Here is a 15,902-nt window from a genome sequence, read left to right as displayed (position 1 = left end):
ACACTTCACATCTATGATGAATAAGACTCACTCAACCTCAGACACAGATGTGCGAGATGAAGGTTCTGCCCACAAATAACTTGCCCTTTATTTTTCCCAAGGCCAGAATACTAGCCACTCCCTTTGCAGGAAACAAGACAGCAGCCGACTCAAGGGACCATGAGCTTGTATGATGATCTGTCAGTGTAAACTGGGGGGGAAATCCCTTATTCTGGAGTCAGTCTGACTTCAAACGTTGGCTCTGTGTCTACCTGGCTAAGTGCCTTGAGCCAAATGACTCTCCTCGCTCTCTCTCTGCCTCAGTTTCCTCATCTGTATCAGGAAGCTGCCCGCTGGAGTTGTGACCACATCATACACATCATATCCAGAGTCTGGCACCTAAGTTTTCTACATAATGATGTAGATGCTATAGGACAGATGAAGCGGTTCTGTCTTAATTTTACAGGTGCTGTCACTCTCCTATTAATATGACACTCATCTAACTTTATAATACAGGACAATATCCAACTTCTTTTTGTATCTCTATCATTTCCAAAACTCTCGTGGGCGTTTTCAAGGAAGAAATGGATGCAGAATCTAGAACATCTCACTGAATGCGACGTCCAGGCTCCATCCATCTTCTGGGTGAAGAGAGAAAAAGAAGTGTCTCCAGCAACACTCAGATTCAGAACTACATAGTTCGGCCACAGCAAATGACCCAAAGGGTCTCCCTTCTCTCTCCCTCCCTGTGTCTGAACAAGTCCAAGGTGAGCTCCTGACACCCCAACCGGTGCATGAGCAGCGGACAGAAAAAGCCCACCATCCTACCTGTGACATCACCACGGCCATCTCAAACGTCCCCACGGTGTCCATGTTGGCCACGATGATGGGAATCCCTGAGTAGGTCTGCTTCGAGTTTCGAAACGTGAAGGTTCGCTCAAGATCCACCTATTGCAAAAGGGAAAAGAAGGGCTTGGCTCTTGACGTGATTGGTACGGCATTTCTCCAGTTTGGAGCGAATGGAAAGACACAAAGGATGTGTGTGTCCCTCGGGTCCCTGGATCCTCTTAGGGATTGGAACAGGTGTTCCAAAGACAGTGAGTCCCTGAGGAACCGGAGTCACAGGTTGTGATCCAGGTACAAAAACTGAACCGGGCTCCTTACCATCCTCAAGCAAGAACAAGGCACTGGTTGTTCTGCCATCCAGTCCGGCCTCCGAGTTGAAAACTCTCTCCTTCAATAGCCTCTCCCAGCCCAGTGCCACCTTCTGTCCCCAGTCTGGTTCATTCCAGCCCTACACACCTACATCCAAGTCACCTTCCCCCACTTCCAAACACGGAGGGACTGTTCCTCTTCTGAGAAAATCCACTCCACTCGACCCTGCCAACCAAGGCCCTCCCTTTAATTCTCACCTTCCCAGAGGACCAGGCACTCCAAATTCACCCTGCGGTGAGCAGCAAACCGTTAATCCCTTACCTTTTAACCTTCTCAGCTGCTTCAGAATGATCAGCATCCTTCAGAGCTGGGAGGGAGAACACTGTAGCTCTGTCTATGCACAAAACCACTTGTTCCTCTGACCTGCAAAGACCTGGAGGGAGGGCTCTCTAATGCTGTGGTAACTCCAACTTCAGGACATTTGTAACTAACTCCACAATTAGGAACCCAGAGCATGAGCCAGGCCGGGGTGGTGGGCTCAGCAGTGCTAAGGGCCAGGCGCTCACCAAGAACTGGCAGAATCAAAATCAGATCCCGGGCCCCTGTGCTCACAGATGCAGTGCTCATCCTTCCCCTGCTCTGCTCTTATCACAAGGAAGCCACCCCTGCAGGCTCCACTTCCCAGGCTGGTTTCTGGCTAGGTTTGGCCAGCAAAGTCCCTGGGTGGGACACTGGAGGACAGTGGGGGAGATGGGCATGGATGTGGTCAGAGTAGTGCTCCCAGACCCCCTCTACCTTGACCTGCATGGTCTTGGTTCCAGCTCAGAATGGTCCCAACCCTTGGGCTCCTCCCCTTTGGAAGTGGTTTCTCCGCTGCCAGTCTCTGGGGTCATCCCTCAGTATCCTGTCTGGTATCTAAGCTGTATCACAATGCCTTGGATTAAATTTCCTGTTGTAACTATTCAGCACTGTTTGTTTCCTCAGTTGGACCCTGAGGGATACAGACTCCCCTGGAACTGGGTGCTTTCCCAAGGAGAACTGGCAGGAGAAACACTGGTGTGAATCTTAAGTTTCTGAAATAATTTGGACCTGCATTCATCCTGGCTTACTGGCGACAGCAGTAATAATAATCATTCCCTACCAGTGTTTACCTAGAGCCGCCTTCTATTCTTTTTCATGGGAGACCACCTTCACTTTGCCATCAACACGTCACAACAGCAGAGAACGTTTCAGATCTTTCAGCCTTTTCACAGCGTTCCGTGTCCAGAAGGCTTCCTGGGCGACAGAGGCCATAATGTGGCGGCACTGGCCTTACCCAGCTATCAGCGAGGGGAAATGAGATGCTGCCACTGCGGGACCACACGTGGGAGGCAACTCATCCCTTTCCCGACTTCCTTCATTGTCATGCTCAGCTCTACTTCAGTGAAGCAAGTTCGATCTACATTCTGAAAGACAGCTGAAGGAGCCGCAGCGTTGCAACCTTCTGTGCTGCTAATGGCCCTCTAACATTGTGGCTCCACAGACTGAAAACAATCAGAAATCCTCGCTCTCAAATTACTTACACTCCTCCCAAGAAGCCCAGGAGAGAGCTGCTACACTCCGCACCCGGCTGAGCTCACAGCGGGTTTTCCCCAGCACTCCAAAACCTATCAGCAGTACTTGAAAATCAGAGTTTCTCGTGGAAAAGGTCAGCCTTGACAATGAACTATCCCCCTCATTTCTGGTCTACTCCACATGGCGGGGGCTACGCAAGCCTTAATTCTAGGAGTGAGAAGTAAAGTATCTTCCCCAGCCTTATCCACACGGTCAGAAAGACAAACACACGTGCCCAAAATAGACCAGCTGTTCACTGAGAGATAAATACTTTAAATATTCCAGCCTCCCAGGAACAGAACCTGGCATTTACTCTGCCACAGCCGGTCAATGCACCAAATATAGCGCCTCCAAATGCCTACCTCACTAAGCCTGGTTGCAAAGGGCACAGAAAGTAATGAGTCACCCCTTCCCCACCTCAGAAATACATGTTTCTGCTGCTCTTCAGACACACCTTCGCTTTCGTCAGTCCTCCGGCCCGACATGCGGGGGCCTGGAAGTACAAATGGAGGCCCACCGACCACGTGTCTAAACCCCGCCAGGTTATGAGTAACGTGTAAGAAGCTGCTACGCAAATTCTGTTCTGTCCTCCAACCTCGACAACACAGCTTCGTTAATGACCTGGAAAGCACAGCAAGTAGAGTCATGGGAGCCGGCCACCGCCCCCACGCCCGCATCCTCACCCCCTTCTCTTCCCACCCACATCCTCCTGTGCACACACAGACACCCCAGTCTGCACACCAAGCTCCATGCACACACGGCCACTCCCACAAACAGCGATCACCTGGCCACTCTCAGCTCAGACGTGAGCAGCACGGCTGGCCCTGGGGAAACACACCTGGGGAAGGGGCCCCTACAGGCCTTGGAGTCAGCTCCACGCATTTGGGCAGGAAGCCCAGGACCCTGAGTACCTAGAGCACAGCCTAGAGGGAAAGGCCCCGCCCTTGGCTCCGTCCAGTGAGGAGGGGACGGGTGCAGAAGTGGGGTCCAGGACAGGGGCCTCTTGCCTAAAGCTATGGATGGTACTGATTAAAGCAATTCTCTTATTAAATCAATTATTCATTACCCATCTCACCTGTAAGCTGTGGTCAAGTGTAGGGACAATGCCTTTCATCACTTTAGTCCTAGTGGCTCAAAAAGGGTGGAATACATTCATGTCCAGCTAAGGGATAAGAAGGAGCTTGTGTTTTGGCCCCTAGCCTTTCAGGGCAACGCTCGGCGGACCCCAGGGTGGCCCTCTGAACACGCTCGGTACCCTGGAAGCTTCGCTGTCAGTTGTCAGGATTCAGAGAAGTGCGAGCCGCTGCCCGTCACCAGAGAGCCACAGGGTCCACAAACACAGAGGCCCTGGCAGCCAGTCCACGGCATCTGCGTGCGCATCAGAATCACAGCAGGATGATCCCCAAGCTACACATGCTCAGGCCGCCCCAAACTTAATAAATTGAACCTTTGTGTGAGAGACAACGTGTGTATTCTGGAGTGTCTCCCTAGGTTATTCTGATGCATTCATGAAGAACAAGACAAGCCAAACCCTTGAATGTTAGGGAGCAAAATTTACAGAGGTTGTATGGTTTGAACTGTGTCCCCAAAAAGGCACTGAGATTACCATCAGCACCTGTGAATGTGACCTCATTTGGAAACAGGGTCTTGGTGGATAATCAAGGTAAGATGAGGTCATTAGGGGAGGTCTCCTCCCGGCATGACTGCTGTTCTTATAAAAAGAGGACATTTTAACAGAGACGCACAGAGGAGGATGCTGACTGAAGAGGAGGGCAGAGATCCCAGTGATGCACCTACAAGCCAAGGAACACCAAGGTTGTGTGTAAACAACCAGAAGGAAGGAGAGAAACATGGGAGAGCCTCCCACCCAGCCCTCAGAAGGAATCAGCCCTGCTGATGTCTTCATCTGGGACTTGCAGCCTCAGGTGCTGGGAGACAATACATTTCTGTTGTGTGAGCCACCCTGTGCAGTGCTCTGTGACAGCAGCCCCAGGACACTCATACAGAGCCCAGGTAATAAAACAATCAGCACAGCGGGAGGGTATAGCTCAGTGGTAGAGTGTATGCTTAGCACACACGAGGTCCTGGGTTCAATCGCCAGTACCTCCATTAAAAAAATAAAACTACAAAGAGGTGTCACTTCACACCAGTCAGAATGGCCATCATTCAAAAGTCCACAAATGATAAATGCTGGAGAGGGTGTGGAGAAAAGGGAACTCTCCACAATGTTGATGGGAATGTAGTTTGGTGCAGCCATTATGGAAAATAGTATGAGAGTCCCTAAAAAACTAAAAATAGACTTACCATATGATCCAGAAATCCTACTCCCGGGCCTAAACCCAGAGAAAAATAAAATTCCAAAAGACACCCAATGTTCATTGCAGCACTATTTACAATAGCCAAGACATGGAAACAACCCAAATGTCCATCAACAGATGACTGGATAAAGAAGATGTGGGGTGTATATATACATATATAGATACACACACACACACACAGACTACTACTCAGCCATCAAAAAGAATAATGCCATTTGCAGCAACATGGATGGACCCAGAGATTGTCATTCTAAGTGAAGTAGGTCAGAAAGAGAAAGAAAAATGCCACATGATATCACTTATATGTGGAATCAAAAAAAAAAAAAAGGACACAAGTGAACTACTTATTTACAACTTAGATGACTGATCTCTTAAATATGTGTAAGCATATCTGACTGTCCTTTATGATTGGATTACCACATTGTTGATTCTTATTTTGTGGTTGGCTTTATTCCTTTGATAACTATATAAGTTTAAAAAGCTAAAGCTCTAAACTGTTCTTAGAAACAAAGGTCTGTACATATATGTAAACTAAAAAGAATGTGCAGTATATTATATATATGTATTTACATGCAATATATTGTATATGTGCAGTCAAACTGTAACAATTCTACCTAATAAAACTGAAAAATGAATAAAAATGGGCAGAGGAACTGAATAGACACTTTCCTGAAGAAAACAGAGATGGCCAACAGACGTGAGAAAAAGCTTAACATCACTAATCATCAGGAAAATGCAAACAACCCACAATAAGGTATCACCTCACACCCATCAGAATGGCAATCATCAAAAAAGACCACAAATAAATGTTGGAGAGGATCTGGAGAAAGGGAACGCTTGTGTACTATTGGTGGGAATGTAAATTGATGCAGCTACTATGGAAAACAGTATGGAGGTTCCTCAAAAACTTAAAAATATAATTACCATATCCAGCAATCCCATTTCTGGGTATACAGACAAAGGCAATACAAATAAGATACGGAAGAGATACCTGCACTGCCACATTCATTGCAGCACTATTCACAGTAGTCAAGACATGGAAACAGCCCAAATGTCCATCAGTAGATGAGTGGATAAAGAAGATGTGGGGTGTGGGGTGGGGGTGTGTGTGTGTATAATACATACATATATATGTATAATTAAACACTATTCAGCCATGAGAAGGAAGGAAATTCTGCCATTTGAGACAGCATGGATGGACTTGAGGGTATTATGCTAAGCGAAATAAACCAGAGAAAGCAAACACTGCACAGTGCCACTTATATGTGGAATCTAGAAAAAAAAAAAAGAAAGTTGAATTCTTAAAAACAGAGCAGAAAGTGGTTGCTAGGAGGTGGAGTAGGGGATATAGGGAGAGGTTGGTAAAAGTACATAAACTTTCCACTATAAGATGAATAAGGTCTGAGGACCTAATGTAAAACACGATGACCCTAGCTGGTAGAACGGTACTGTATAATTGAAATTCACTGAGAGAGTAGAACTTACATGTTTTCATCAAATAATAAATAAATAAATAAATACATGAGGAGATGAATGTGTTAATTACCTAGATGGGGAGAATCCTTTCACAGTGTACAAGTGTAGCAAATCATCACGACGTACATTTTAAACACCTTACAATTTTATGTACCAGTTACTCCTTAATAAAACTGAAGTTTAAAAAAAGATGTATGAGATAATATACACAAAGGACTTAGTGCCTGGCATATGGTAAAGTCAATAAATGCTGCTCTTATTATTAAAAAGGTAAATAAATAAATAAATAAACTTAACATCCCCCCCCCCCAAATTTAAAAACAATTAGTGCAGAGCTTGGAACAGAACCCAGGTCTCCTTTCTCCCAGCCCAAGAGTCTCTCTTCTCTGCCATGGTCTCATCCCCCTCGGGCCAGCCTGTTGTCCACTTAAGCTGGACTAGAACTCACTGGCGCTAGTCCACTTCTCACTGGACCACTGGTGAAAAAATGACCATGGAGTCTTAAGGAGACTGATCACTCATTGGGGTCATGTCTTCTCTGTCCCTTCAAGTAAGTGGCCAATTTTCTGCTGCAAGTTCCTTCACTGTCTGACTTCCCAAGTTACGGGCTGTGTTGCTAGGCCTGTGGGTTCTTTTCGAAATCTTACTAGCTTAAGGACTAGGGTGGGACATGAGATCCAGGAACGGGTCCTAAGGAAGAAAATGCTCGGGGGGGGGGGGGGGAGTCAAGGAATGACATCACCTCTTCAGTGTGTCAAGCAAGGACAAAGGTCTTGCCAATCAACACATCATCTCCTTTGAAAAGACGACCCAAATGCTGCCACGCAGCCCTGTGGCCCCTCATCCTTGTGTCCCAGGGATGGGTGAGGACATTAATACATGTAGTGGATGGACAGCTGAGGTGGACTGTCAATCCAGTGCAACCACAGTAAGGCCACCTGGCTATCTCCACCTGTCCCTCTGCCTCTGGGAGTTGACTTCAAATTCATTTTATGTGACACCTGTGGAACTACCCTTGCAGAAGAACTACACTTCTGAGTGGGAGGTCGCTCTGCCTTTCTCCCCATTTCCTGCTGACTGCCTGATGATCCGGTGCAGGCCTGGCTCTCGGCAAAACTGCTGCAGTGATAAATCTTGTCAACGATCAAAACTCTCCAGTCCCAGCCAGACTGATGTAACAGGTTATGTTTTCTCTCCAGGTTCCAATGTTTTCTCTCCTGGCTCCACTCAGATCTGCTCTCTGGTTAGGCTCAAAGTCTGGTCACTAACCATTTAGTTTCCAATTTGCATTTAGGTATCATTCCACCTAGGGGCATACATTTTAGGATTCTCTCCGGTTGCACAAGGCCAAGTTTTTATCTGCCTACGAGAAATTTCAGGTGTCCACAAGCAAACTGAGAAAACGCTGAGGGGGGACTAGAGGTCTACTGAGATCCCTCAGCATCTCTGAAGCAGGCAGTCAGATGATGGGGGGGTCACAAGCCAAGGAGCTAAACCAGGACAGGAACTAACTAGAAAGGCAACACCAGTCAACTCAGATTTCCAGGCAGGGAGCTGGCAAACTCCCACAAACGTGGAAATATGAAAGCACTTCAAGGGCACAGAGATCGAACTGCTATGTGTACATGAAGACTGCAAGGTGTCCTGGGAAGCTGGGACATTAATAGTTTCAATCAGCCCAAATTATGAAGCCGAATGATGCACGATGTCATATTATTCCCTGGGAAAGAGTAACTCATTCTGTTACATAAATCCTAACTGTTTTACCTTCTCAAGAGGTTTTCTGCTTCAGACAATACATATACCTTCATTTTTAAACATACAGTTTTTCTTAAAGTAAGTTTCTCTCTACTAAGTGCATTGTGAACAAATACTCAGACTACTGAGGCCACCAAATCAGTCTGCCCAGAATCCCCACATCTCATCTTGATCTGGACTTAGGTACCAGCTACCGCTTAGAGTTCAGGAGACCCAAGCCTGCAATCAAAGCTGTTTATTTTTCTTCTGAGTGTCTGCCCTGCTCTGTAGCACCTGAAAGGACACGCTGAAGGACAGGAACAGAGTTGACCAATCCAGGGTGATAAGTGTTAATCATTCTTTGCCTCATCTAGTTCTGGCTCCACCTGCCAACCCTCCAGCTTAAGAAGGTGATTTGGTTGCTTCTGGTCATCCGCTAAAGCAGGAGGCTTCCTTAATTGAAACAAGCCCTCAGCTGGCAGCACCAGGCACTGCAGTTAGGACTTAGGCCGGGACACAGGCAGGCAGCCCAGTTCCTCTGGAGGGGATTTATTTATGGCTCTGGGAGCAGGACCGATGGAGCGGGGTGCTGGCTCAGCCTTCTCCTGTTTACTTCTGCAGCCCCTGCCTCCAGACCCAGCAGTTTCCTCACCTTCCTCTCCAGCTCTCAGCCAACCAGGCAAAACCACAGTCCCTAGCACACAGGCCTCCAGGGGACTCTGCCTTTCTGTGCAACTAGTTTACCCTTCATGGTTTGACCTTCCTCCTGCCCCCACACCCTGGATCTTTCCACTCTGGTCTCCACCTGTTTCTCAGGCTTTGACCTCATTAAGGCAGAACCAGCAAAACTGCCCATCTCAGCGGTGCCTTTGCCCCCCACCCTCAACACCCGCACCCCAGTGCTTTCAGCTCCCCAAATACTAGGCTGGACTGCAGCTGTCCAATAAGTAGGTGCCACCAGGCATATGTCCCCAGGCGCATTCCCGGAAAGCCACTGAAATGCAGAAAGTAAACCTTGAACTTTTGCCCTGGAGTTTCCCCCGTAACGCAGCAGCAGTTCTCCGCACTAAGAGGCACTCCTCGAATTCTCCCTCTCCCTTTGTACTCTGACTCTACCGTGTCCTTTCCCCTCTATACTCACTCATCTAAACAACTCCCTCCATTCTTTCTAAATCAGTTGGCCACTTGATCTTCACTCCTCTGGCATCTAGTTCTATTGCACGCTTCCCCTTGCCCACCCAACCGGAGCCGGGCCCCATAAAGACACCTCCTGTACTGGCAGGGAACCAGCTGGCTTTCCCTTGTCTCTGGTGGTGGGGAGGGCAAAGGGGGTCAGCGCCCCATCTACCTTCAGACACACAGAAAAGTTGGCAAGGTCGGCACATCCCAGCGCCTTGCACCGATCTCCCCCGTGCCACCCAGGAAAAAAAAAAATCCCACCCCAACGCGGCTTTCGAAGGGCCCCACCTCGGCTCGGCTCTTGAGGCTGCTTCGTTTGGGTCGGAGCAGGACATCCTTGAAGTCCAGCTTGAGGTCCGCATCTATACGGGGCATGGTGCCGGGCTGCGCGCTCTGGCCCGCGCAGCGGGAGCCGGCAGCTCCTTCCTGCAGCGCCGGCGCCGGGAGGGGGCGGGAGAGGCCCGGCGTGCGGATGGGCGGGGCCCGCGGAGCGCGGGGGGCGGGGCGGGGCGGCGCGAACGCTGTGCCGCGGCGGGTGCTTACGGGCGGCCGGGCGCGCACGCTGCGCCCTTAAGGCCGCCTGGCGCCCCAGGCCGCGCCCGGCCCGCCCCCGCTCCCTGTGGGCCCCGCCCCCGCCCCGGCTCTAGGGGCCCCAGGTGGAGAGGGGAGGGGGGAATGGGCGAGTAGGGGCCAGACCAGACACCCGATAAGAAGTCCGCTTGTGTGACATTTTAAGCTGCAGCCCGCCCGTTTACGGCCTTTCTCGTGCGGCGACCGAAGTGGCGAGGGTTGGGGACGAGGTGGGGAATGCACACTGTCTAGCCTGTCACCGAGGTCCCCCATAGGGAGGAGACTTGGCATATGACTGCCTTACCCAAAGGTGAAGTCCACTCCTTGAGAGGTTTCCCTTCTCCTTTCTCCAGTTTCAAGCCTCAAGTGCTCACCCAGTGCTGAGTCACGCGTCTCACGTGCCAAAAATTAAGAAACCCTTGGGAAAATGGATAGAATTAAGGACAAGAGTGTGCGCAGGTGAATTTATTTAGCAGCAGTGGGCTTGTTGAGGCAATTTTTGGATCCCCTTTGGATTTCGGGGTTTGGTGGGTTAGTTTGTTCATTTGGGTAAAAGCAGTGGAGTCGACAGTCAGCGCAGATCCTGGGATTCCAGGGACCTGAGTCCCTCTGAGAGTTACCGCTGAGGCCAGTTTATTTTTAATTCACTTGTTGACCACACGGAGCCCTAATTACACATTAGGAATGTGCTTAAGTGCCTGCACCTTCTCGCTCATTCTCACAACAACCCAATGAAGAAGGAGCCAGTTTGCAGATAAGGAAAATGAGGACCATAGAAACGAAATAACTTGCCCAAGGTCGCAGTAAAGTTAAATATAAATCTCTCAGTCCTTAAAACGTACTACAACCTTAACTAAAGCTGCTTTTGTCCTGGGACCTTTCTCTGCCTAGGTTCAAAACCTGACCCCCCCACTTTCTAGCGGGGTGACCTCTGGGGAGTCAATTTCTCTAAACCTCAGTTTTCTCGTAAGTTAAAAGAGAGAGGAAGAAAAAGGTTTAATGCTATCCTCTCCCAGGCTCTTGTGATAAATAAATGTGTGTCTGTGTTCCATACTTACTCAGTAAATGGTAGCTATTTATTTGGGGTCATGTTACTCTGTGTTTTATATCCTCAGACTAGACTGCAAACTGCGCGAAGACAGGGATCATCTTTTTCAGGTGTCTACAGGCTTGAACTGTTGTCAAGAACTCATATTTGGTACAGCTGACCATAAAGATGCATCACATTAATCATTTAACACAATGTCAGCACCTGATGAAGGACTTCGCCCATCCCACTTGCTCTCTCATTCTCTTTGCCCTACAGGAAGTTCTTGAAATTTCACAGGAGGAAACGAAAGTTATCTGGGAGAGGATGAAAGTCGCCACAATTAGTTGGGCAAATGACATGTTTATGACCCTTATCAAATCGTTGTGTGAGTCAGGCAGATGGGCTGTTTATTACCAAAGTAGTGAAAGGGAACTTAACTCTGATCTTGAGTTTCTAATTAAAAACAAAATAAAAGTAAAATATAATTACTATATGGTTATTTAAAACTTACTCTCCCAAGAGGGAAAAAAAACTAACCATGTTAAGCATCTGCCTGGGGTTTAAGTACAGGGCTTTAGAGTCATTGTTACCTACAGCGTCTTAAAGAAAAAGTCTCCTTGGGTTGACCTTGCTGGGTTACCTCTAGGTTTCTTGCCCTCTCCCTCTCTGTTAGAATAGAAACAGAAGTTCACTTTGCACAGTCCATTTCCCTTCCTTCTGGAACATGTTCCAGCATACCAGCCTTCTTCCCAGGCGCAAAGTCATGTTCCAGGGATCTCAGCTAAGAACTCAGAAGGGTAGAGGGGAAATTATTTTTTCTCCCCTACGATTTGTTATTTTAAGTTACAGTCTTACCAAGTCTGTATGCAAAGTTGCAACAGTCACAAGAACATAAGGTTCAACATATTTATATTTTTTTAATTTAGTAGATTTATGAGTTATTTAAATACATGGGAAGATTTTTATTTGTTAAGTCAATTGAAGCACTAAAAGGAAAAAGAATATATTAAATTTAAATATGCAGTGTAACACGTTTAAGAGAAATTTAATAACATTTATAAATAGGACTAAACATTTTCAAAGGCTTCGTGGGAAAATTTGCTAAACTTAGAATAATATGACAAGGAACCTAAATTTGAAAGCTTAAAGAATTTAAGGTTTTAAAAGTGTAAATTTTTGGGGGGGAGTGGATTTTAGCACTTATATTCGTTATAAACAAATTACAAAAAAATTAGCAGCTTTACAAACATAATTTCTATAGGTCAGACATTTGGGCATGGCTTACTTGGGTTCTTTTGCTTCAAGGTTTTATCAGGATGCAACCCAGGTGTTGCCAGAAGGATGATCTCATCAGAACCTCAACTGGGGAAAGACCTGCCTCCAAGCTTCCTCAGATGGTTGTGAGAATACATTTCCTGCAGCTGCAGAAGTGAGGGTTTCAGATTCCAGCTGGAGGCCTCTCCTAGCCCCTAAAGGCTGCTTACAGATCCCTGCTATCCAGGCTTCTCCAGCATGGCCACGTGCTTCCTGAAAGCATGCTTCTTCAGGGCTGGCAATAGAGGGAGTCTGAGCTTGCTAGCCAGATGGAGTCCTGTTTAACAGAATGTCATCCCTGGAGTAATAGTTCATCACTGTGCCGTATTCTGTTGGATAGAAGCAAGTCAGAGGTCCCACCCACACTCAGCAGGAGGGGATTATAAAAGGGCATGAACTCCAGGAGGTGGGGATGATAGGGACACCCCTAGGCCTGTCTGTCACACCAATTTTTCTACTAATTTTTTTTTTCTGTTCCAGGATTCAAACCAGGATATTGCAATTTTGATATGCAGTCATCACCAAGAGCTTCCTTAGTCTCTTTCAATTCCTTGTGTTTCATGACCTTGAGACTTTTGAACAGAGCTGGTCATGTATCTTGTCCCTTAGTTTGGGTTTATGTGATGTTTTCTTAATATAAGACTTGACTTATGGGGGGGTGTATGTGTGTGGGATACCACACAGGTGAAGCAGTCTTCTCATTGCCTTGTATCAGGGGGTTCGTAACATTAACGTGACTTATTACTGGAGATGTGAGCCTTGATGATTTGGTTAAGGTGGTGTCTGCCAGGTTTCTCCACTGCAGAGTGACCATTTTCCTGTCTCCGTGCTCCGTTCACTAGAATCGAGTCTCTCGGTCCAGCCTTCATTCGAGGAGAGGGGATTTAGCTCCCCCTTGGAGGAAGGAGTATCAAAGAATTTGTGGATGTATGTTAATGCCGCCCAGTAATTAGCAAATAAATTTGGAGAGCCGTTTGGAGGCTATACAAGTATCCTCTTTCTCATTAAAGTTTCTTCTAATTTTGGCATTCATGATTGAGAATTTTTTATCATTTGCTTTCTACTTCCTTTACTAATATGAAAGTTATGTTCTCTGTTTCTGTTCTTTTATTCAGTCCCTAGAAATCATAACATGTGTGTTTAGCTTATTAAGTTCTTAAATGATCAAAATCTTTACGCCTGTCCCCAGATAATACACGGAGTCCATTCATCCTGTTCCTGACTTACATGCTACTTTTGTGTGTCGTTTTGAGTCTCTTTGTCATTTATTTATTTTTACCCCAGCAGGTCAGTAAATAATATCATTGCCACTGTATTGTTGGTGCTCTTAAGTCACCATCTAGTTACTTTTACCCACATATTACCACTTTATCCTTCTCGAATCTCAGGCCTACTATGTGGGTAACTCTCTTACTCTGAAGATTATTCTTTAGAATTTTTTTACTGAGCGTTTGCTAATGATAAACTCTCTTTGTCAAGAGAACGTTGTGTGATGCAGTGGATGGAAATACGAGGAATTTCACATGACATCTACTTACGACACTTGTCTGTCCAGGTACACCCACCGCGCAATTTGGGAGAAACAATTCTGTAGGTGAAGGGCTCTATTATATAACTGAATAAGTATTTCTTGACTTGAGTCACTAAGCCGTTTCCATAAATGGGACATACGCTTAACCTGTCCTCCAAGGGACAGGTTTTCATCCAGGGACCAGGGCAGAACCTGGTGATTGAGAGCCAGAGCTACTTACAGGGCTTGCAGATTCGCTTTCTCACCCAAACCTGAATTGTCTGGTTTCACTAGCACAGTGGTTTTGTTTGTCTTTTGTTTTGCTTTTCATTTTTTCTTTCTTTCTTTTTGTAATGGAAAGTGCATGCTGTTAGCAAATGATACATATTTTTTCCAGTACAGGGCAGACCCCGCCAGGTTCTGCTGTACCACCCCCCGCCTGATTTACATGTTTATTTTGCTTGCCTGACCTCCGCAGACATTTATTTGCAACTCCCAAATGACTTCATACCTGTTAATTATTGCTGTTTGATAAACATACACCCTGCCTTTTATTATTATTACTCAGCTGGTTAATGTTATTCCCTGCTCCACCAACGTGAGCATTTCACCGAGGTTTGTGTGATACAGAAGCCAACCTAGTGAATCATGGCCTTTTTGCAAGACATTTGGGTTGAGATTCTTATTTAAGTGTTACAGATCTTAGGATCTTCTCATGTGAGATATGCTCTTCTTTTTCTCCAGACCTCACTGACCATCACTGTCAGGTTGGGCATAAATCAAAGTGTCCTGTTTTTTTCCCCTGTAGACCTCTGTCCTCATTAACCAGGCATTTATGACAATGATGACAATCTCACTCCATATCTATTGGATTCATTGATTCATAGAACACCATTCTCCAGTGCTTCCAAAAAACTTTAAACAAAAAGCAATCGAGCTTGAGTTCTAGAATGAGTCTCTGGGATTTGTAACAGAACCCAGAGCATGGGAGAGCTATTTTAGGCAGAAAATGTCTTGCAGAGAGCAAATAGAATGACAAAATTTCTGAGTGTGGGACACATGTTTGGTAAACTGTGTGAAATATTTTAGAATCTTTTCAAATACAAGGTGCTGTTAAGTCTCTTGGTGATAACCTTCAGCTGAGTTGCAGGGAGACTGGATTATCCCATTAGCTCAGTCTTCTTCCATGCGGTGTCCCGGGCTATACCCCAACTCTCCTCGTTTCTCAAGCATCGTTTAGTGTTCCGGATAGCTTTAACAAAAGGAGAAAATCACCTGTCTGCTTTCTAATGTCTGCGATCCACTGGCTGCCAGGACTGCTGCATTCTTGCCTTTAGTGACTAAGTGGCCTGGGACAGCAGTAAGAAGAGTTAAGCTTTTCATTCTGCTATTGAGAAGCCAATAACTAATTTGCTTTTTACTCCTTTGAGGTGATGAAAACTTGGAGGGGAAAAAAAGAGAGAGAGAGAGAGAGCAAGCAAGAGGGAGCATTTCAACACTCTTCTCATCTCCCCCCTCCATGCTTTTGATTTATTATAATATTTAAAGGCAAAGGAGTCCTCCTCTGAGAGCAGAGCATAGTAAGAAATGAAGCACTGAGCTATTCTGGGCTCCTCAAACAGCAGATTATTTTTTCTTCCAATACCAGAGGCGGCAAACTCAAATCAAATCTGGTCTCCTGGCTCTTCCCCATAACCCTTCAGGTATCTAAATAAGTAGCTTCTCAAGACCTTCCAAACCAAGAGCTGAGTTTCTTCCCCTTGTTCTTCTTGTCCTCACGGGGCTGCAGTTGTTCAATAGGGTTGCAAGAAAAACAGCCCCAAACTCAGACCAAAAACAAAAGCTAAATACCCACATAGCCTCTGGCTTCTGCAGACGTCTAACCACAATGTTCCCTCCTCCTGTATTAATGAATGAATGAAGTTCACGGGCAGGTTGTACAGAACAAGGTGACTTCCGCTCTTCTTTCTTTCCCCTTGGCTCTTGACCTTCAGCCCATTTCCCTCACGAGCTGCCTTTATTTTCCTTTCCATTGATTCAT

The 15,902-nt window shown here is 46.5% G+C and overlaps 1 protein-coding gene across 1 annotated transcript in view; it reads right to left on the bottom strand.

The window, feature by feature from the left end:
* GMPR (guanosine monophosphate reductase) overlaps positions 1–9,953 on the bottom strand; it is a 40,845-nt gene extending 30,892 nt beyond the window's left edge. Inside the window, exons 1-2 of the mRNA XM_006191355.3 lie at positions 9,726–9,953; positions 808–927 (exon numbers count right to left, since the gene is read on the bottom strand). Of these exons, the coding sequence (XP_006191417.1) occupies positions 808–927; positions 9,726–9,812 (207 nt within the window). The 5' untranslated portion in view covers positions 9,813–9,953. The remainder of the gene's footprint in view (positions 1–807; positions 928–9,725) is intronic.
* Positions 9,954–15,902: the final 5,949 nt, after the last annotated feature.

Source organism: Camelus ferus, chromosome 20 (assembly GCF_009834535.1).
Source record: "Camelus ferus isolate YT-003-E chromosome 20, BCGSAC_Cfer_1.0, whole genome shotgun sequence".
In the NCBI taxonomy this organism is placed as follows: domain Eukaryota; kingdom Metazoa; phylum Chordata; class Mammalia; order Artiodactyla; family Camelidae; genus Camelus; species Camelus ferus.
Note: the sequence above shows the minus strand (reverse complement) of the source record. Positions and strands in the feature narration are given on the sequence as shown.